Consider the following 23,735-nt stretch of genomic DNA (forward strand, 5'->3'; position numbering starts at 1 on the left):
CTTCTAATTTAGCTCTTGTGCCAAATATTTGAGTGTACCCAGCATTGTCAAACAAATCAAGTCTGTAGACTAAGGAGTTTTGGCAGATTCTTTATTTCCGTTTCACTTCTGTCCATATTTGCTTTTCCTTTTGTCAACAGCAAGTGCACTTTCCTCCACATGACTGAGACACAAAAAATGTCAGTTCTCCTCTTAAGACCACCAAGGCTCTCATATGAACGATATTCAAAATGGGAATGGGGAATACTGAGTTTAATTTATGCAAGAAAGAAACACACTATCAGGTCACTGCTGGATTTTCTTCCTGTATATCTGGTCTGCACTGATTATTTTTCTTTCAAAGATAGCAGGAGCACAACTAAATTATTTAAAACAGCCTGCTAAAAATACCAGGAGTGATATCATAGCGCACAGTAGTACATGCTGCAGATAGAAACAATACGCTCACAATCATATATACACAGGGACTGTTGTGATGGCATGATATGAAATTCATGTGTTTTGGGTTAACACAGCAGACAAAGATGAACACAGATGTTGTGCGTCGACATGTAATACAGTAATGGTAAAGAACCTGGACAATTAAGCTGGATTTGTGGGATTATGGGTGGACCACTGTGGATTTTGATAATGCAGAATTAATAAAAATCACAGAGAGGGAAAAAAAATACATATATGCATTCACCATTAAGCTTTTTATTATTTTTAATTAACTGCAGGGTATTCATTCGTTGTACATTTTACTGGGACATAGGAGAGCCATGGTGGTGGGGGTGGGCTTCTCTAAACACATTTTCTGTTTCTACCAGTGCAACTTGTTGGCTGTACCCCCACATCTGGGCTGTGGGGGCATTGGAACAACCACTTCACTGTTCTTTTTTGTTACCACTCAGCAGCAGAGCTACACTGACAGTGCAGAGTCACTGAGCGGAGAGCGCCAGTTTGCATGCAACACTCACTCCGACCTACTGGGGTGCTGTTGAGAACCTGTCACTGCACTGTTGATCTTTGATCAGTCCAGGCATGAATGTACTTTACGTTCATCCAGCCCCATTTCTGTCTTGGCGTCTCTCAAGTGTGTGTGTGCACATCTTCACCTGTCGATGTGTGTTTGTGACTACTTCTGTTATTTTGCATTTGTTCTTAACTGGAAAACCACAAGCTGAATGGATTGGGACACACTCCTTACTTTCTCTCTCATCACCCTGTTCCAGCTCTGTTCCTCTCTTTACCGCTCGTTCCCTTGTGCAATGGAACAGCAGCTCTCCTTGGAATGGCTTGTCATCTCTTTGCTCACTTTTTGTCCTCCTGTTATCCTGTTATTTTGAGTTTTTATAGAAGTTAGAATTCAGATATTTTCTCTCTTTTTTTTATCATTTTTTATATTACTTTCAGGATTATCTGAAATAATATTGGTTTGACATCACTCCAGACTTGCTGCTATTTTCATTTTCGTTTGGGTTTTTTATTGAACCCAAGCCCAACACAGCCACAAGCAACTCGAACACAGCAGGCAAAGCAACACATGCTGATAGCATTGACATACTCTTTCCTATTGAGCAAGCATGGGGGAGAATAACTAAGTTTGACTGATAGCATTTCTCATGTCTCTACTTGAGATGAGGGACTCTTCCTTTGAACTGCTTCATCCATATAATTAAAATGGACAAAATGAATATTTGCCCACCATAGAAAAGTGATACCACTTCATTGGAAATAATCATCAATTTATGTTCAAAGCAGCAATAAACTTTGTAAATATTATGTTCACTTTAAGTTCAGTCTTCCATGACCAGAATATCAAATATTCCCGGGCTGTCATTTTAATTCTAAAACCAATATTGACCTATTTTGTTCATTCTATTTCTATGGGTTGTTGTCGATGTGGACTATTCATGGACTTTTTCATCAAGAGTCCCCACTCAAGTAGATGTGAGCTATAACACTTGGGTTCCCACTACTCAGGTCAAAGAAGTCATAAACTAGTCAGTCCAGCACAAATGATTTCCGACATCACCAAAACTATAAATTACTTGATCTTTTGGATGCTCTGAGGTAAGTGAACGTGTGGTACAGGGATCCAGTCTGCTGGCAACATTTTCTGTCAGGACCAAAACCTGTCGGGGACATCCTTAATTATTTGGAAACACCAACAGTCTTTATCCATGACACGGTTTCATATTAAACTGACGTGTTTGTTGTTTGGCTGCTCAGGCTGCTCCGAGTCACTAAAGAGCGCTGTGACCCACATAGCCAGCATACAATAATGTGTGCAATTTTACTCAACCGTATCTTACAAGGACCAGACTTCTGGAACAAAAAAACAACTAAAAAAGGCTCATGTGCACATTTTGTAATTTATGTGCAGGAGCTCTTTATATCACCTGTGTCATACAAGACAACAGACTGAAACCCTTTGCCACTGAGTGAAAAAGTAAGACAGACAATGTGATTTACCTGTTTGCTTTGTTGTCCATTACATGTGGTACAAAATGTTTGCCGATTGTTGAAGTTTGCGCTCAGTCCAAGCAGCAGTACCAGGGGCTATTGTCATGAGGACCATTCTGTCAAGAACTTGTGAAAAGGCATTAAAAACACTTAATGCTCAACTAGTTTGCTAAAATGTTATTTAAAAAAAAAAAAAAAAAAAATCGGAATCATTTTATTGGGATTTCTTAGTTGGTTTTACACCAAGCAGAAATGGATATCACAAGCAAGAGTGGCCCTCATTTAGAAACAAAGCCTCTTGGGGTATGCTGCCACAGTCAGATCAGGTTGAGAGACCATTACTGTGAGATCTTTCAGACGAGGCCGGAGTGTGTCCACAATGCGAGAGGGCTCCCTTGCATTTCTCCAACTGTTACCCAGTTGCAGCACATGCTAACAGGACCAAAGACGGACCGTGGGAGTGGGTGTTAGGGGACCACAAGCCCTCAGAGTAGAAGATAAGAATCCCATTTCATAGCGTCAGAATTAATTTCATGCTTTGAGATGAGCTCTGAGCCAGGCGGCCCCGGGATTGTCAGGCTTTGTTACACGTTTAGATTATACCTAGAACCTGCCAGTGATCATTCAAGTGCTATCTCTCAAATTAAAGTGGCAGATTCTAAATCCTCTGTATTTAGCTAAACAAGCAGTTTAGCCCCCCACTTTCTGTAATTGCGGGAGGTTTTTAGATGTATTGGTGTGTTTGTGTGAGCCACAGCATGGCCATTTGGCATCGGGATTAATTCCATAATGATCTGCAAATGCGAACATCCCATCATTGGAGGCCTCTGATGAAAAAAAAAACATTTTGAATCATGACACGCGTTTACATTCTGACAGCAAAAGCATTGGCGCTGTTGACAACAGGCATTGAGTAATGACCTGTATAGCTTAACTGTGTGTAATGTATATTCACAAAAGATGCCACGCTAAAAGCATTTTTAATCTGAGGGAAGTCAGAGTGATTAGGTGTGCCACCAGTGCTTGACATTGCAGACTTTGTTCTCAGGGCTCCGAGTCATATCACAACTGACTTTAAAGCCGGAGAGAAGGATATGAACAGAGACATGACTAATTATTTGTCAGAAAGCATTTTGAGAACCCTTTCGGGTTTCAGGCTTCAAAAGAACCTCAAGTGAAGCATTAGCTGAATTTTCTCTTTTGTGGTTGTATAGTTCTAGTATCCATAATCCTACCACTGGCCTTCATGGGATGTGCTCATTCTTGAACTGTTATCAGGCATGAGGATGCCTGAGCACTGTGATAGCCTGGCCGCTGTCAGATCCACTGTCCTTTTCTGCACGGCAAAGATTGAGTACTGAGTACTGAGCGTTCACTGTTGACATCGAGAGTTTGCAAATACAATAGGAGCGGAGGAAAGAAGCTGAAAGGCTGAAAGGAAATTCAATAAGACCATAAGTAAATAAGCCCATTGGACACAGAGAGGGGTTTTGGAAACTGTGGCAGAGGTTCTGTTCTATTTGTTTGTGTCCTGGAACATTCTGTCTTTACTGAAAGGAGGCCTCTCTGATAGTCAAAACTCCTGTTGTTTCTTTTATTTTTGTTCTAGCCAAAGTGAGACCTCTGTCAGAACAGTAGAATACATTACCCAGTATACATTATACATACATTTTATGAGTTCAGAAATACAGGTTTTGCAAATCATATTTTTTATGAAGACACACAGGCACACAGGGCTATGAGAGTTATGAAATGGGATTCATCTGGATATATTGTTACCAAAGGGAGATCTTTGTGTATGTGGCCAAGTGCAGAAGAATATCATAAATTGGTAGAGCAATTTTTCGCCCCTGTAGTTTTCCCTCTCACAACCTTGTGGACCCTCCGGCCAAAAGACACGAGTATTATACAGCCCTGGCTACAGCACAGAGCCAACTCTTTCACCTCCCAGTAACCATTGCACGGGTCCAAAACTCAAAGTGATCTAAATTGGTAATATGAACAATCATTGATTTAATAATTACAAATGGGATCTCATCATTTCTGGGAGGAAAAGTGTTGCAGTTCACTGACTTAAGAGTAAGCACACTCTGTAGTCAGGTGCTGGCGGTAAGAAAGTCTTAAAAATGTGATATATATGGGAGCAAGGTACGTATGATGCAGAGAATACTTGTGATTTTGTTTTTGTATGTTTTTCAGTTGTGTTTTTTTTTTTTTTCTTTGTATTGTATGTTCATATTTTCAGTTTTTGCTAAGTGTGTTTTACTCATGTGTTGTTGTTTTTTTTGAACCAAGACTGATGTCGTGGTTCTTTCTTTCAAGTCACACGGGTTACAGAGAAATTAATTTCCCTAGTATACCCTCCCTCATAACTTTCTTTCTTTTCATTTGAGTTCTTTTCCTAATTTTCTGTGGATAAGCATGCCTTTTTTGCTGGTGCTGTTTAATTTGGTCCAATTTTTGCCTCATTTTGTCATCTCAGACACATTCTTTTACAAAGATGTAATAATGAACTGGCTTTGTACACACTTAAAGTAGAGGAAACGATTAATATTAGCTGAATTATCAGAAATACCTGACATGGAATATTAAAACTCTTTTAAAAATCTTTTAATAAAATCGTTTTATCGCTCCTTGCCGGAGCTTGGCACATATTAGACGTGCAAGGCATTGAGTTTAGTTTTGAAAGTTTACAAATGTGTAGGTTTTAATGTGTTTTGGGAGCACACTTCAGAAACAAGGAACAAAAAAAAAAAGCTAAGGAGAAAGAAACAAAGGATGGCAATAATTGCAGAGACATTTATGGGGAAAATTAGGGGTTTAGTGCTCAGGACTGCCATGTTTACCTGAGTGCCAGATTGGTTAATGACTTCAACCTCAGCTCTCAGTGTTATATTTCAACGGATACGTTTATCTCTGTCAACATGGCACTGCAGTATTGATTGTAGGTAACGAATAACGTTGGATTTAGGGTATTACCTAAAGGCTTTTACTAGAACGACATGAGCAAGTTATCTTCACTTGTCTCACATCCCCACCTACTGCATGGTGCCACACCACCCTCAACAGCCTCTCAGTGATAACACTTATACAACATTTGTTTATAGTGTAAATTACTTTTTTCATTCACACTTTAATGTCTAAACAAAGTCAGAAACAGTTTAACACAGAACTCCTCTGTAGCAGTAATAACTGAAACTTACCACAAACTAGAACTTGAGACCATAAACCAGGCTCATTATTACACAAGCTTGAGTCAGTGTCCATTTACACAATTTTTGTTAACATTAGCTTGATAATTTCATTTTTCTTTAAACACATTTGCCTCCGTTTTTGTTTTTGCAATTTTTTTTGTTGGAATTATTCTTGTTTTCATTTGAGTTTTGAATTTTCATTTTATCATTTTCTTTATCTCTCCCATCTTTTTATTTTATTTTTTTTTGTTTTTCAACCCTTCCTCCCCTGACTTCCTCATCCTCGACCCCCCTTCCCTTCCTATCCTTTCCACCTCACCAGAGCCCTCAGACCCCCCTCAAGACATAAAGTGCAGCAGCACCAGCTCCACCACCCTGCTGGTAAGTTGGCGCCCCCCGCCTTTGAAGAGTCAGAACGGTGTCCTGGCAGGGTATAGGGTGCGCTACCAGGTTGTGGGCCCATCAGAAAGTGGCAGTGATGACATGGAAGCCATGGAGGAGCCGACAGTTCCTGCCACTGAAGAGCAGGTGCTGCTGCAGCGGTTGGAGAAGTGGACCCAGTACCAGATCACCGTATCCGCTTTCACAGTGGTTGGGACAGGCCCTGAGAGCGAGTCCCTGATCTGTCGTACAGATGAAGACGGTACATGAATCCCCATTTTGTTTGAAGTTAAACTTAATTACATTATTGTTTGTGGCCACCTTACAAAAAATATGCGTCACACTTTAGTCAGTATTCAAAACGTTTTTATATTTGTACGGTTTCATAGATGTGCCAACTTCAGTGACCACTCAAAGCTGTGTAAACCACATTAAAGTCAAACATTAAATCATAATGCACTTGAGATATCAATTGCACAATGTAAAAAAAAAAAAAATTAACAAGCCAAATTCATAATAGCTATCTCATATCATATCCTGCCACTATCTGAATGCTTTTAACAGGATCCCATCGCTCAGCTGAGGTTCACAAGTAGGGATGCTGTACGCTGCAAGGCCACTCCTGGAAATGGGAGGAAGTTTAAAATGCAAGTCTATATCCACTTAGTGGCTTAACTACTCTGTGTTGATCCAGAACTAGTGAAACTAGTAACGGGTGTCGCTCACTGCCAATCTGGAAAAAGACAATGCACTAATTTCTCATGAATATACCCATAAATAGATCTTAGGTTCCATTTTAAGCTCGTCATTCCTCTGGGTGTGCTACAACTGTTAACAAGCTTGACACAACAAAATTGCCAAGAGACAAAAAGGCCAACATGTGAAAGAACATTCTAAAAAAAGAAAAATATTGGACAGCAGAATAAGTTGAACAGTAAAATGCATAAAGTGACGAGTAAAGATGTGAGAATGGCACAGAACATCTGAGTCATCGGCGGGTTGCGGTGCCATTTTATGCTTTCGTTGCCACTGATGTACAATGAGCTTAAATTTTCGCTATTCCTCATTTAAAAGGCACCGTAAAGCTATAGTAAATTTCCTGCCGTCATGGTGATAAAAACGTGTAGATAAAGAAATAAGAGCAATGGCTAAAAGGCAGGCACGATTTTGGCTGTAAACAAGATTGGTGATGATCCTGGGGAAATGGGGTTCTGATTTAGGGAGGACGGGGTTGAAGTGTTTGTGTAGGAGCAAGTGGGGGCCTGTTAAGTGGAAGGGTTTTATTACTGGCACATCTTTCTTTGACAAAGCCAGTTCATGGCACATCAAAAAGGCCTGAAGGCAAAGACCTGTCATCACGACTGAGAGATGAGATTGCCAGTGATGACAGACTGACGTGGCTGACACATATTTAAAAAAAAAAAAAGGTAGAGCAGATGGGGGAAATGGTATTGGTGTGTGTGTCTGTGAAGCTAGAATATGTTACAATTCCAGCCTTTTTTCAGTTTATCATTGATTCTGTGTCAGGACGTTAATAATGCCATGACATTTTGTTTTTTGTGCATCTATTTTTGTGTTTGCCAGACGATGATGTGCAAGTTTTAATTCTGGATTTTAAGTCTCTTGTCTTGTTACCCATAGTTCCGGGGGCTCCTCCAAGGCGGGTGGAGGTGGAGGTCCTCAACTCCACGGCGCTAAAGGTGATGTGGCGCTCCTTGACGCCAGGCAAGCAGCACGGTCAGATCCGTGGCTACCAGGTTCACTATGTGCGGGTGGAAAATGGCGAGTCAAGGGGCCTGCCCCTCATCAAGGACGTCATGCTGGCTGATGCCCAGGTATGAGGATCTCACAGTTTACTCATTCATCAGAAAATGCAAACCCGACCACAGAGCCAGAGCCAGATTTAGCCTACATTAAATCACATGTTGTCCCCATCAGCCCTTGAGTCTAATTCGCTCATTAAGCAGAATGCATGTAATGATTCAAAATGAAAAAAGTAAGAAAGAATGATAGAAACAGCCTACCCTGCTGTGGCTGTGCAAATATTGCAGTATTGCTGTCATTTCCTCTCCTCTCAGCACACAACAAAAACTGTAATCAAACCTTCAATCATCGAGACCTCCCTTTTCTTCCTCCTTCGCTTTTATTAAAACCCTGTAGACCACTGCTTTATGGCAACATCCACCATGAAATGTCTGATTCTCTGCTTGTATAAAATGCAGATATTCAAAGAAAACGCTGATTATAGTTTTCTGTGCCTGGGGCTTGTAAAGTAAAATTGGCATGAAAACATTTCACCAAAAATCATCCCCCGCTGACAGCTGGAATTGTAATGGAGCCCTCTATAATGGCCTTCTTTCTTTCTTTTCTTTTTTACACAACTTGCAAAACTGACAACACAGTGGTAGATGAATCCTGCCAAAGTGGGACTGTTGTGCACAGCAGCAATCATTATATTATAGCCTTGAAGCAATAGGGTAAACAACACAGGGAAAAAAAATAGAAAGAAGTGGAAAAAAAATCAAATGCAGTGCTTCATTTTGGGAGAATGAATAAAAAATCTATTTTTTGCGAGTGAATAAAGGAGGCGTTCAGGACAAAAACGCCACCAGCATCACGTTTACATTGTTGGCATTCAGCTGACGCACAGAGTCAAGTATAGAGTGAGCATAAACAACTGGCATTGTAAGGTCCAAGTTATTTTGGATGCTTAATTATAAGATCCAAATCTGCTATGCATCTAAGAGTGCCAGGCAAAATATCATTTAAGTTGTCTATTGTGTTCGTGTTTTTGAAAAAGCAATTCATCTTGAACCCAAGAATGTCACGACGAGTAACCGTCTATGAGTTAATACTGAGATAACTTATGATTATCTGCATAGTGACAGGGTTTGTAACATCCAGGCCCCACAGCCAGTCCTTTACATCTCTCAGCCTTGTTTCAACTGCTCCTTATAACTTCAGCAGCTACTCTTTCTCCTTACCTCACCAAACCACTGACCTATTTCTGATAGCAACGCTCTGCTCCTGAACCTCTGATGCCTCTCTTTCTCTCACAATCCTATTTCTTTCCTTTTCTCTCTCTCTCTCTCTCTGTTTCTTTAAAAAAAAAAACATTGCTTTCTCTCCTGCGCTCTCCTCTTTGGCGGGGGGGTTAGTGGGAAACGGACGATACCGCTGAATATGTGAGTACGAAGTTTTCACCCGAGTGCTTTGTGTATCTGAAAGCCTGCACAGCGGGCATTGCATCAACCTGGTTGGATTGACAGTTTATGCAGACCCTCCAGTCTTTATTCAGCAGAGCAGAGTGGCTTCGAGGGTTTCACCTCAGCTGTCTGGCCGGCTAACCTCGATTCTACCTTACCACTAAGAAAAAAATCTTGACAAATTTCATCCCCATCCAGCTTCTACATATTTAGGCCTGATGCAATATCCACTGGGCAGCAATGTGCTTGGAATGAAAATTCTCCTTTTGTCGTGCTGTGTGCTGATATAGTATGTTTTGTCTTGTGGTGGTGGTTGTTTTTTTTTTTTTGTATGCGTGTGTGATTTTTAAATCTTTGTATTTATTTTTCCGTGTGGTACCTTAGAATTACTGTTATGCCATGGCTTTGTTTTGACTTTTTCTGTGTGGTTGAAGATTCTGAGGCAGTAGCTGAAATGATTATGATCCTGGATATTTTGGACAAACCTTCATCTCATTCTTATGGTCTTTCATAACTGTTTTGTTTCTTTTGTTTTTTTGTTTCGTTGTTGGGTGTTTTTTTGTTGTTGTTTTTTTTTTCAACTAAGAGTGCTCTCATTCTGAACCCAGATGTGAAACTTCAGTCTGTCTGCATTACGTGAATTCCATCTCAAGTGCAAAACAGTACTTATGCCTCATTTACCTTTATTGACCTCTCCCATCACTCTGCCAACCAGCCTGTTAAAAACCACATTCTGCGTTCATTCAAACCTGCTCCTTTGAAAGATTCATTAGAATTGATTGGAAGCCTCTCTTTGAAGAGGACTCAAGGTAACTTAATGGCTGAGGTTAGAAACCACCAGCAAATGCTTAGAATGTATTCAACATACATTTATCACAAAGTTAAGTTGTTGATTGGAATATTGCTAAAGAAATTAGACGGGGGAGAGACTTTCCATTTACATCTATAATGTCCCTCCTCCCTCCCACTCTCCATCCTCCTGTCAGGCCCATTGGAATTAATAATGGGAACCGGGCGACGTTTCACTCTGATTAACATTCTGCATACGGCAGTTTGAGCTGCATTAAATGGGGTCAACTTGTCAAAAAATGTAAGTCACATTTTGCCTTTTCTGTCGATTCCCTGTTTTTCACAGGAAATGGTCATTGGAGGACTCAAGCCTGACACCATGTACTCCATCACGGTGGCAGCGTACACCACCAAAGGTGATGGAGCCCGGAGCAAACCCAAGCTGGTGGTGACAAAAGGAGCAGGTCAGTGCAAGAACACATGATAGATGTTGTCCGTGTTGCAATAAAGGCAGTGTATACTAGGACCTTGCTTGTGGGTTCCTCGTCTACTCCCGTCCCTCTCACAGATGTGTGTCAGGTAGTGTGACACTGCCAAAGGGGCTTGAGTGAATGCTGTCACTCTCCATCCTCCTGTCAGGCACAGCTGACTGATATGCCAGTCTATTTCATTCAGTCTGCCCCTCGGATGGAAAGCCTCCTCTTTTTTTTGTTATTGAAGTGTAAAGAAATGGTTGGTGCCATAGGGGAAAGATAAATAGCAAAGGGTTGGGGTGGGGTGAAGGTAAACAGCAGCATTTTTTTTTTCCTAGAGGTAAAACAGTTGCCTTCGCTCTATGAGATGTCAGGGTAGCCTACAGGTCTCTTTAGTTATGAAGTAATGAATTTCCTGAGATCTGTTTTTGGCAGTGAACGGAGTGAAGTGTTTTTATAAAACAATTCTTTAATTTTTTATTTGTTTTCTACTGAAAACAGTGTCACATAGATCACACACCAGTCTTATGTATGGTACTGCTATTAGTGTACCGGCCAAAAATTTGCAACTCGTAGTTTTTATTCATTCAGATACTCAGATACTAATCTGAATGTTTTTGGATTGTGGGAGGAAGCTGGATTACACAGAGAAACAGTCCCCAAGGAATAGGAATTAGGAATCGGAATAGTATTGACCATTTTTGACTATTAGCTCCTCTAACATTTCTTGCCAATTTTGATCATTCGTACATCATCATTATTATATCCCGATGGATCCCATCATTTAACACAGTTTTAAACATGCAAACAAACATGAAAGACATATTCAGCCACATTAATTCATCTATTTACTTTTAAGAAGCACCAAAAAAAAAACACATTCAAAGGCAACAACTACCTTCAGCCTTATGAGCCTTGTGACATCATAACCCTTTTTGAAAACATGAAGAACTGAATAGTGACATAAATAAAGAGCATCACAACAAAAGATGTTTTCAGTTCACGTCAGTGGCCATGTCTATTCTTATCACAGACATTCTAACAAGTCTTTCTGGTTGTTTGGGGATACCCGAGAGCAGCCAGAAGAATTCATCTCAGGATAGATTTTTGCACACCTATTTGTAAGTCAGTGACAAACAACTTTTATTCTTTAGCTGGAACTGTTTGTTTACTGAATGGAAGCCAGGTTTAAAAAGTGCCTTTCTTCATACTTTCCAAACTCTTTCTTTGAGGAACAAACATGACCATTGAGAGGGAAAGTACTGTATGTGAGAGGGCCTAAAGTAAGGTTTTTTGACAAAAGATTCAAATGTTTCTGTCTGCAAGTGTTGTTCTACTTTGTAATTGGCCCCTCGAAAAAGTTTTTCAAATGGCTAAAAGGTGAAGCAATCCATAAACGTATGATTGTCTTTTATTGCTCAAGGTTGCTTTAGGTGAGAAATGTATGAGCTCTGTATTATGACAAAGTTTTCCAAATCTATAAGCAAAGCTAACTTCAACAAACTATGACATGATATAGGTGCTGTAGCATCTACCACAACTAACCTGTGACTCGGGAGAAGGAGAGCTTAGAAAAATGGAAGGTCATGAAGAGAGACGTCCGTTATACTGTCTATCACTTGTCCTGTTAGGTATTGATGCAATGATTGCAGGTGATTGGTGGTTAGGTGAAGTTAAATGTGGAGGGAGGTTTGTGCACCTATGTTAAGGTGGTTGAATTATTAGTTGACTGGTATTGCAAGTCCGTGTTTACACTTTAAATGAACTCAAGACGCGCTCTTCTCAAATTAGCATTGTAGATATTAGTGCACTATGCCTTACCCTTGCAGCATCGTGTCAGCTTGAAAACACACATCACCGTCCACATAGCATTTTATTGGGATTGCTGCATCCTGTAAAAGGATGACGGATAATGCATGCTTGTGTGTTCCAAATGGTCAGGTACTTATTTCTATGCTGAATGCAGACGACTGGCTTGAAACATCGGCCCCAATCCCCGCAGGTGCATGATAAGTAACTTCCTTATCAGGGTTTTGATCCTGCAATAAAACATTGATGTAATGGTCCTCTCTCTTCTACTCGCTCTCAATCTCTCTCCTTCTTTCACTCTCTCTCTCCTTCTAATGTGTGCTCTTTTAATTGCTCTTGCCTCCCAAATTAAACATGTAAAATTTCTTAGATTTGACTCCATGACATTTTCTGCCGTACCAATTACAGGCGTGATTTCATCACAGTGAAAGATAAAACAAACAAAACAAAAAAACCTATTGCACCCGTTTCCTTAAATATTTAATTATTCATTATCTAGCTGCAGCCACGAGTGAATCGGTAGATCTTTATTGTCGTCAAAACCATGGTAGTAGAGTAGAGAACCTTATATCCATGCTGAAATCTAATCTGAAAGTGCACATATATACTGTAAATCCACCTCGTTTCATGCGGATAATACAGATGTAATGTGTTTATTTGTATGCATGCTGGTGTGTGTACACATGCCTGGCATGCACAAGAGAGGAAGGAAATGAGAAGGTAACTTGATTGCCCCTTCTCAATCAGGCTGAGTGTCAACAGGAGGCTTTTAATACTGTAGCCTGATGGGAAGCGTGCTAGGGGACCCAGAATGAGGGATTGAGCTGGGATCGACCCTGAAATGGACATAGAGAGGGGGAGGGGAGTAGTTTGGGTGTGTGTGTGGGGGGGGGGGGGTTATTGAGGAGGCACAAAGAAAAAAGTTGGAGAGATGTGAAAGAAAGAACAAGGGTGAGAGGAACGATCAGGGTGCACAAGAACCTCAGAGTCTCTCTGTGTGTGTGTCTCACACGTACACACTCAGATACACATTTCTTTCACACTTTCTGTGGCAGATTGCTCCTTGTCCCCCGTCACCTTCATCATCCCTCATTCACATGCCCTCATTTTCTGAACACACCCCTCAGAAGCACGTACGCACATGCTGTGCACGCCATGAAGCCCCGTGTCCCACCTCCTTCCATCATCAATCTGCTGGAGCAATTGTCATGTTACCCCCTCCCCAGAGTGCAGTAGGCCACTTTTTTTTCTTCCATGTACATCGTGCAATTTCGTGAATACAAAGGTTGTAACATTCGGTGGAACTTCTGGAAACGCTGTTCCAGAGGCATCACTGGCACATTGTAGCTGACTATGTTTCCTTGATTAGTGGTGAATATAAAAGCAGAGTGGGTTTTTTTTTTTTAAATGACACCAAGCTGAGCTATAGTATGTAAGTGAGGAGCATTCGTCTCATACTAACCCCCACCCTGCCTTTTTATTACCGACAAAGGCTCAGCTGACTGGCCACCATCTAGCCAGCCACCCCCGTCTTCCTCCAGCAACAGTCGTCAGAAAGAACCATTAAGCAGACAGGGATGAATAATATGTGCAGAGGAGTGAGGCTGTGTAGAGTGGATTGCCTTGTGTGTGTGTGTTTTTCTGTTTTGTGTGTAAAAAGACTTGCGTCTGGGAAAAAAAAAAAAAAATGTATCCCATGTGTTGGAACATGTACAAAAAAAATGCACACATGCGCAATTATACTATTCCACCAAGAGGGAGTACTGTTGCTTTAGACTAATGTTAGCATTCTCCAAATTACTTTAAGTCCATACTGGGCAACAAGCCAAACAGCTCTGTGTGCAGCTGGAATTGTGATGTAGGAGCTGGGACTGGCTGCAAGAGCACCATAGCATTACTGTAATCACATGCATGTCCGTCCATTAGGTCCACACACACACACACACACAGTATATGTAAAACACTATGTTACAAAAACATTTTTCAAACTTTGAATGTTCCTGTAAAGACACAAAGAAGGTAAATGCACAGAAAACTAGAGTTGCACAGTAAATGGGTAATGATTTGCATTGAGCTTGTTCCAGGAGTTTTGATTCACGCCGAGAAAAATTTCCAATTTGATGCCGACCAGCCTGCAAGATATTCTTTTTTCTTATGGAAATCAGAGATCAGTGAGTCAGTACATTTACATGCACAGTTGAATCGAGCAAAGGCTGTAGTCCAACTAAGACGGGCAACTGGGCGATTTGCCGAGCCTGACTATACATGTGGAGGCGAAAATTGATTTATTGGCGGTGTACGGGTCACTCCACCTCCGTTATAGGTCACTGCAGGTCTCTATAACCTAGTGCGTATTGAATCAGTTTCCTGTTGACCTTTACGTCACAGAGAAACGAACGGCAAGACGGTGAGATGGATCGTGGTGTGGTTCTATGTTTCTGTATGTTATGTTAATGTGACCGCAGTCAATACATTATGTCGTCTCGTTCATTTTCCGGGTCAAAGACCGGAATGGATAGTTTGGTGCATGCGCAGAACGCCAATTCCAACTCCAGTTTGACAAAGAGTATACATGCAGGAGTAGTCAGACTATGTGTCACATTATCCAGGTTAGTCCGACTAAGACGACCTGATTTTTAGTCGGACTAACATGTTTACATGACATTAAGAAAACTGAATTATTGTCTGACTAAAATGGGACTTTTGTTGGTACCAGAAACTTTACTGTTGTATTAGCTACATTTTTCATCAAGTTAAACAGTTAAAAATAACAACAATAACATGGGGATTTTTGATTTAGTACACATGCATTTATGTTATAAATTTGAATATGTCAACTCATTTGTTTTTACCACTTTCCTGCCGGTGCCCTGTATTTCTGAGAATGAAGTCAGTCAAGATTTAATCTCGCTCCAGACAGAAGGGACTTGATTTTAGAAGTGAAGATATCCAGTATCTGCTGCTGCTGCTGCCTCTGTCACACCGATGAGGCCTTAAAATGAGGGTTAAGTTGAAATGTATGTCATCAGTAAGACAAGCAAAAGTGGGCCAATCTGAAAAATGGTGTCTAGACCAGAAGTGTAGACCATTTATTTTACAACAAGAAGTGACTCTAAACGGCCAAAAGAGGAACTGTTGTATGTTTGAAGTTTTAGTGACGTCTTGCAGTACATAAATGATTTTAACTGGGTATAGCGATCACTGAATAATTTAGAGGCTCTGAAGGTCCTCCACATAAAAGTCCATCCAACACAACCTGACGCTCTTCTTATAACGATGTTAACTGATTAATGGCTAAAATTAAACTATAAGTATGAGTGCGTTTCCTATGAACTGCCAATATTATCCATATGATACTTTTGAAATAGTTAATTTTTACCATGCAATAAAATAGGACAGGTATGCTAAAGGTATCTGTTTTACAGATTAGTGTTTCAGCGGTAGACTATAGGCTCTATGCAACAGTAGCAATAGTCAGTCAGTGCTTCAAACCATGTTTGTGTTTTTTCTAAAGACCATTTAAATTGTATACATGAAGTCACTGCAGTATTTCTTAAACTTATTTCTAAACATATTTGTCTCTGAGCTACATTTCAGTATTTCCTGTAACATTAGAAGGAACAAAGACTACATTTCATGATTTTTAAAGGCACCATATGTAAGAATGTGGCCAAAAACAGTTACTACACTCAAATTCAAAATACCGAGGTCTTTTAGGTTTCGTTTTCTCTGCCATTGTAGCTTAGACGTACTGTAACTGGCAATCCGTGGTTGCTCGGCAGCTGAGACTCTACTAACTACAATGATAGGTAGACGGCAGTAGGTGGCGCCACATGCCAAAACATGATTTCAAAACATAAACAAGATTTGCAGTCTGCAAAATATTTTTTAATGCAAATATTTTGGCTGTACTGTTGTCGTTTGTGAGTTCATTGTGTTATATGAACATTATTCCTGAGTCTCTGTGACATATTAGGAGGATTTTATGATCAGTTGCTTTAGGTTTATTACATAATGCACCTTTAAATAAAATCCTTTTCATTAACATGCTGTTGGTTCAATTAAATTACATTATGGATTGTTTGAAAGGGGCCATGGTATTCGTTCACTTTGTGACCAAGATTTTTGTGTTAAACATTAAAATGTTCTCATTTAACTGGAAAAGCACAGAAACTTAAGATTCGTTTTATGTCCCTCTCTGTACAGTGCCTGGTCCACCCTACTTGTCAGTGGCTCAGGACTTGGAGACATCAGCCATTGTCCGCTGGGACCCTCCAGACCTGATCAATGGCATGGACCTGCAGGGTTACCGGCTCCAGTTTGGCCGCAGAGATGTTTCTCCTTTGGCCACACTGGAATTTGCTCCCCAAGAGCGGCAGTATTCTGTGGGCAACATTCACCAGGGTGCCACATATCTCTTCAAAATCTCAGCCAAAAGCAAGGGGGGCTTTGGGGAAGAGGCTGTTGTGGAACTCAACGTGCCTGAGAATATGCCAGGGGGATACCCTCAAATGAACGAGGGCTCCAATGTGACATGCTGCTCTGTGCAGCTGTCCTGGTCTCCACCAGTGCTGGCAGAGAGGAATGGCGTAATCACAGAATATACGTTGGCCTATAAAGAAACTGGTGCCAAAGGAGCACCACAGGAGCTGCACTTGCCCCCCAACCTGTCCAGCCACGTGCTCAACAGCCTCAAACCGAACTCAGCATACGATGTGAAAATTCGTGCACACACCAGTGTAGGTCCAGGGCCCTACAGCCCTCCTATCCAGTATCGGACCGTGGCCTTTGATCCAGCAGGTAGGACTCGCCTGTTTCTTTCCCAGCCCAGTTGACAGGGGGTTGGAATTTGAAAAAAAAAACTATGTGCAACAACACAACAATGAAAACAGCCACACCCCCTCCCTCAACCAGCTTCACCTGTGCTCAAGAAAGAGAGAAAAAATAATAGAAAATTGTTTGCCCTGGGACACTCACTTCATTAACCCAATTAGGGTAAAAAAAGTAAGTCAGTAAGTTATAGTCAGTCATTTTGAGAAAGAGGGGATCAGCATGTAATTTCAAGGTAAGTGCCGTTCGATCAGACACTCCTATCAGTCACCTTTGCAGCCATGTGCCAAGCATACTCACGCAGCTAATGTCATCTCACATCCCCAGTTTTCAAACAAGGTAGGACCTCAACCAAACCCCGTCACACCAAGATTATGTTTGGACTTTTTTTTAGAGTAAAGCTGATTTTGGTTCTTTATTTTTATTTTATTGTTATTTTAAGATATACCTCCCTTCCTAACCCCCTTCATCTCCCAGTTCCTCCGTCCCCTCTTCCTCTGTCTCTTAAGGGGACAGCTTGTAGCATGGCATCCTCCAGATGCACTGCTGAGGATTGTTGGCATGATGTGTTTTGGGTCTGTCTGTATGCCTGCTCGGCGGCTTGTTGGGAGTGCCAACCCACACTCAATAGAGAGGTGTGTGAACAGTTGTGACTACATGGTTCAGTTGTTAATCTCAAAGTGGTCATGGGTTTAAAGACAGAAGTGGGCAGGGTTGGCACTACCTACGATAGCTAGCCAGCTGGCGCACCCTTGTGCTCCGTGGGTTTGTCATCCATGAGTCTTACGTGATGTGTGTCTTAACCAATGGTGTTGCCCTTCTCACAGCAAATCACAGCTCACCGTTTCACTCACTCTCCAACCCAGAGGAATGCTCCAGAGAAACAGCAGTGTTTTTGTTTTGGTTTTTGGACTAAAGGTTTTGCTTTTCCTTTCTTGGTCTCTATTCATGTTTCAGTCACTGAACATACACTTTTTGTTGTTGTCGTCTTTGTTTCTTCAATGTGTCCGCCCAACAGACGTCCCAAAGAATTTCACTGTCAAGTGGGCCACCAAGTCCACAGTGGCTCTTGCATGGAAGTTTTCTGAAAGCAGATCTCCATACAAATGCACGGTAAGTCAGCGACACAAAATCTTTCAGCTGTGCATTGAAAATAACTGCATGGCTGCAGTATTTATGTATTTGTTATCTGCATATTTCAGTGGTTTAATTAATTTCCCAATCGCACTCATTCGAAAATAATAACTCCTTTCCTTTTTTGTAATCAATCCCTTTCCCTCCATGTATATTCAGCCAACAACCTGTTGACTTATTAGATTAATTACACTTCCACCTATTGCCTTTACCTGTTTTCAATTCAACTACTTTATCATTTATTAAATTCTAGATTGAATACAGCCGCCAGAAGATGGATGTGGATGCCAGGCAAATGAGGGTCGTCATCACTGGACTAAGGCACAACACCACTTATGAGTTTAAGGTGACCTGCCAAGAAAGCATGGACGGTGGGCCAAGGCATCGCGTGGTAGCCAGAACCGCGCCACTTGTCCTGGTCAAGAAACCCAAGCTGGACATTTTTGCTGAGCCCGACAACATGCTCACCATGTCCTTCCCACCGATTGACGGTCATCTCGTCAAGTGAGTCTGGCACATGGGTCGGGGTTGGATTATTTAAGGGTTTAGAGATCTCAAGATGTCTTGACATGTGTTGAAATGGGAGTCGAGGTCTCATCTCAGGTCTTGAAAGTATTCAGTCACGCAATATCAACAAAAAGCCACTTTTGCTGCTATGATTTCAGGAATATCTATGTTGTGGTAGTACCACTGAAGAGGACGTCTGGGACTGTTAAAAACCTGAATAACCCTGATGAAACAGACATGGATGAGGTAAGATCTTTTAACAAATTCATGAGTGGCACAGGCTTAATCAAGCACAAGATAAATATTCAGGTTGTGTGGGAATTGTCATTACCCAATTTGTGCGTACTCTGACATGTGCAAAGTATGACTACTTCTTTTTGAGACAGGTCATCCCACAGGTTTGTGGGGTTTTAAATAAACTAAGGTTATATTAAGTTCTCAGTAGTTGTTTTTATAAAATAAATACACATTTTGATTTCACATTTTCTTTTATAAGTTATTTTTTGAAAAATAAATAATATACAATATATATTTAACATTTTGTTTTCATAAAAAAACAAAACATTATGTTCGGAGCCAGAGCTGGTGTGTGGACACTTTTTGCTATTTAAGTTTGTCAATCCTGTCCAGCACTGACTTCATTTAATTTGGTTGTATGTGTGCGCCATTGCATTCTTATGCTTACATATGTTGTAGCATTCACCAATCATTTAAACACCCACAGTGTTCTGACAACTCAATAATAAAATACTTATCCTTAATGTCATCTCTGAAGCTTTTTAACTCACCCTGCATCATAAACAAATCTTTGACAGCCACTAAAAAAATAGGTATTACATCTGAGGAAAAGTTAAAAAGGAACAGCAAAAGTAAACGAATGCCCTTCTCCTTAAATTCAGCTGTTACGGGAGGTGACCCCAAAGCGACGCTCACGCCGTCAGTTGGCACAGCTTGACCAGAGGAAGCCCTTCATCACAGCCTGCTTTAGGCAGCTGCCGTCCAGCTTCACAGTGGGATCTGATCACGGCCACAGCAGCTGTGAGAACAAGCCTCTTGAACCAGGCCAGGAGTATGTCTTCTTCCTGCTGGCTGAGCTCAATGCCACCACTGGGGTGAGTTACCAGTTCAGCACAGTTTCTTTTTTTTGCTCTTTTTGATAGAGTGGGTTTCCTAATTTAGCTCTGTTCACGTAACTGCGCTTGACTTCACACTTGTTCATCTGAAGCTAATACACTTCAGGCCTACTGAATATAATATGATTCTTTTTGGATGAGTTCACTCAATATATACTTTTTTTAATCAGTTTGCACTGGTAAGTGAAGGCACCCAAGTGTAGATGCTGTCTATGTATTCACTTTTAAAAAAAAAACTAAACTATGTTTAAATTCTGCCTTCTGTGTTTTTTCTGCTCAGAAACTATTTGCCACCAGCCCTTATACTGACACAGTTATGACTCCTCCTGAGCCAGTGGTGGACCCCCTACCAATAGATGGTGATGGACTAATATGGGTGGTAGGCCCAGTCCTGGCTGTGGTCTTCATCATCTGCATCGTCATCGCGATTCTACTCTATAAAAAGTGAGTTGGCTTGAGCATGGCAGTTTTTGTGGTGAATGCAGTTGGACGTAGGTTTGTACATTCAACCTCAAATGATGAAAGAATAGTGATCTGTGCTTTTAGAGGAATTAGGGTAAAATACATTTCTCTTTTTATGTCTCAAGTATTATCAAGTAGTATCAACTCGTTTATTTTGATTTTATTTGTCATTTGAGGTTGAATTTATTGTTTGCAATGTAACTGGGGAATCGGGCTTTCGAGAACTAATTGCATGGAGAAAGCATCGTAATATTCAAACACCCAGCAACATTGTTGCATGTAACTATGACAGAGTTTTTCTCCTGTAAAAGGTGGTTGTGGGAAGTGAGAGGGCTGGAAAAAGAAGAGAGGATGAGATGGCGCTCAATGACCTGGCTAGCTGTCAATGAAGCGATACTGTATATGTATTAGAATATAAAGAAGACTATAGGGTTCTAATGCTATTCTTGTGCCTTAATATTAATTATTAGTTTGAAATGAATGCTATTAATTATTTTGCAGTTTGGGGTTATCATACATCAAGCTTTTTATGCCTGAACACTCATTGTCCCTGGATCTTTGGATCATTATATTATAATCAATATTTCCCCCTGTTCTGCAATAGCTTTTATTATTTAGCCAGTGAGGTCCCACTGAGATACAAGATCTCTTCTTCCAGGGAGTCCTGGTCAAGATAGCAGCACAAATAGTACAAATAAATGAAATTAAACACAGTGACTGTATGTCCCAACTGAACTTGGGTGTAAAAGGTTCCCTGACGTTCCAGGGAAGATCCCTGTATTATCTAAGAAGCAGGGCAGGGCTGGTGGAAGCAACATAAAGTTTAGCTTCGTACTGTCAGATGATCCCTACCTTGCCTGACCTCTCGTCTTGGTGGTTAGGGAGAGTAACATCTCTCCTTGGATCTCTCTTTTTTCTCTCTCTACTCTTTCTGTCCACCTTATTCTCCCAGCTCCATCTCCATCTTACCCTGGTGAATAGTGTTTCCCAAGTCTGCCCTTGGCCTTGACATTCCCTACCAACCCCCGCCCCCCCTCCCCTCTGTATCGTGGCCTTTGTGAACACACATAACAACACACACACACACAGACACAGGCTCACAAACACGCTTACACAACCACATTTCATCGAATATGCAATGATACATTTGCACACATCCTCTCCAAATGCTGATCAGCTTCATCTCGCCTTTTTGCGAGCCCAGCAGCGACCCCTGTGAATTTATACTGCTCTCTATTGATTTATCTCTCTTCTTGCCTCCCCCTCTCCTCCTCTCCTTGTGTGTTGTGTTTTCACCATCTTTATATATTTATTTGACTCCTATTGCTTTCTCTGGAAGCAGCAAACCTGACAGGTAAGGCTCAGCCGTACTTTATTGCATTTTGTAGGGGGAAAGCAAAATAGCCAGCCACAGCAAAACTGATGCCTTTAATTAGTATGGGGGTGAATGGGGGAGATTTGTGTACCTGATGCACATGCGTGGTTTCACCCTTGCGTTCCCAGCCCATGTGTCAGTTGGAGCTGAGATGAGGAAATGTCATTAGTGGAAGTGGGGGGAGTGTTTTTTCTGGCGGGAGAGTACACAAAAACATTAATCTGTTGTTTTGTTTTGTTGTACATCTTCCTATCTTTTCTACTCTGCGTCTGTGTTTCTCTGCAGCCGCAAAAGAAAAGAGTCCGAGCCACGCACAAAGTGTATGCTGAACAACGCAGACATTACGCCCCACCACCCTACAGACCCCGTGGAGATGAGACGCATCAATTTCCAAACTCCAGGTACAGAAACGACTCGCAGCACACCAGGAAAACAAGATATATATATATATATAATATTTCTTTATTGCATTATTTGCAACCCTAATCCTTAACAATTATACATTGTACATACTTTGATTTTAAAAGAAAAATTCCAAACCTGCTGTTAACATTCAGTGTTTTTATTTCGGAAACAAATCCTGTTTTAAAGTTCTCCAGGATTTTTACCTGCTTCCACTTTTGTCTTACTTTTGTTCTGGTGTTCATCCAAACTAAAGCCTGGTGTTAACAACAGAGCACATTTGATCCTACACTCATTCTCTAAGGCTTCTCCATCTAAACCTTGTCTGGCATCTTCCTCCTTCCTCCTTTTCAAATCCATTATCACTCGGCTGCCTTTCTGTTATCCAGTCTCCTGTGATTTAAGTTATTATGACATCTACAGTTGGTGATCTCGGATGTGCTTTAATTTGAATAATGAATCCACGTTTACTCCTTGGCTCTTTCTGTATTTGTTTTAATTAAGTGCCTAGTTTAAAACCTTTTTTTTTATTTCAACTACATTTAACCTTGTAAAAGAAGCCTTCTTTGACTTTCACTATATATATATAGTTAAATGACATTGTTCTCTTCTGCCGATTCATACTTGGCAAATTACGACTCCGCTGAGGTCTACTATTATAAACTATGACGAAGATGTCATTGTCTGCCCGTGTCCTTGATGCTATATACTGATCATGTGCAGACACTCAGATCAGCTCAGGATTTTACTTCATTTAACCCTTCCCAGGCTGTGTTGCATTGGTCGTAGAAAATGGCGACAATGAAGATGATAACCATGGGCGTTTGCTGTGTACTGTGTTCCCAGTCTCAGTCCTATTCTCATCGAGTGGCCACGCGTCCTTCATGTTTTTGTCCTTCACTTTTGTTGTCAGCCAAAATTCTACAAACACAAGAGCTCTGCTTGTTATTTTACCCCCGATGGCTCTGCTTCTCGTTTTAAAAATCATTTTTAAATAGTAATAATAATAATAATAATAATCACCTGCAGAAATGGAATGTGAGACTGAGTAAACATGTGGAACACTTAGCTGACACAAATCCTCATTAGTATGAATGGAAAAATGTGGCCATGTGAGCGTCACATTCAAGTTCATTCTCCCAAGGAGGAATAAACACCACCATTGCTTCAGTATGCTCTATTTTTTTTTTCTCCTTTTTTGTTTCCCACCTTTCTGTTTTCATGCCTGGGCGTCTCTCAGGCATCCATCTGTCATCCACGACCTGTTTCGGCTCTGTCAAAAGGGCTCACATTTCAAAATGGAGCATTTATCTTCAGCTTCTTTGGGAGCATGGGCATGCTGCCTTTAGTCTGTATCTTGCAAAGAACTGTCGTCTTTACATCAGAGGAGAAGAGAGCGAGAGATACTAGGATGAAAGCGGATACAGAAATGCGGAAGTTCAATTTACTGTCCTCTTCTTTATCTTCCATGGCATTCAGAGCCCCATCAGTGCCTCTGTAATGACAAGGCTGTAATGGCCATTCTCGCAATTTGTCTCTCTGACTTCCTTTAATAAGAAAAGTTCATGTTACAATCTCTTGCTCTCTTTTAC

The 23,735-nt window shown here is 41.0% G+C and overlaps 1 protein-coding gene across 1 annotated transcript in view; it reads left to right on the forward strand.

Annotated features, from left to right (window-relative positions):
- ptprsa (protein tyrosine phosphatase receptor type Sa) overlaps positions 1–23,735 on the forward strand; it is a 115,666-nt gene that overhangs the window by 62,006 nt on the left and 29,925 nt on the right. The window contains exons 11-22 of the mRNA XM_083888060.1: positions 5,965–6,285; positions 7,665–7,858; positions 9,182–9,208; positions 10,365–10,482; positions 16,507–17,100; positions 18,149–18,243; positions 18,518–18,768; positions 18,930–19,017; positions 19,671–19,883; positions 20,185–20,348; positions 21,706–21,720; positions 22,027–22,142. Of these exons, the coding sequence (XP_083744186.1) occupies positions 5,965–6,285; positions 7,665–7,858; positions 9,182–9,208; positions 10,365–10,482; positions 16,507–17,100; positions 18,149–18,243; positions 18,518–18,768; positions 18,930–19,017; positions 19,671–19,883; positions 20,185–20,348; positions 21,706–21,720; positions 22,027–22,142 (2,196 nt within the window). The remainder of the gene's footprint in view (positions 1–5,964; positions 6,286–7,664; positions 7,859–9,181; positions 9,209–10,364; positions 10,483–16,506; positions 17,101–18,148; positions 18,244–18,517; positions 18,769–18,929; positions 19,018–19,670; positions 19,884–20,184; positions 20,349–21,705; positions 21,721–22,026; positions 22,143–23,735) is intronic.

The sequence above is a fragment of the Microchirus variegatus genome (genome assembly GCF_963457635.1).
Source record: "Microchirus variegatus genome assembly, chromosome: 4".
NCBI lineage: Eukaryota > Metazoa > Chordata > Actinopteri > Pleuronectiformes > Soleidae > Microchirus > Microchirus variegatus.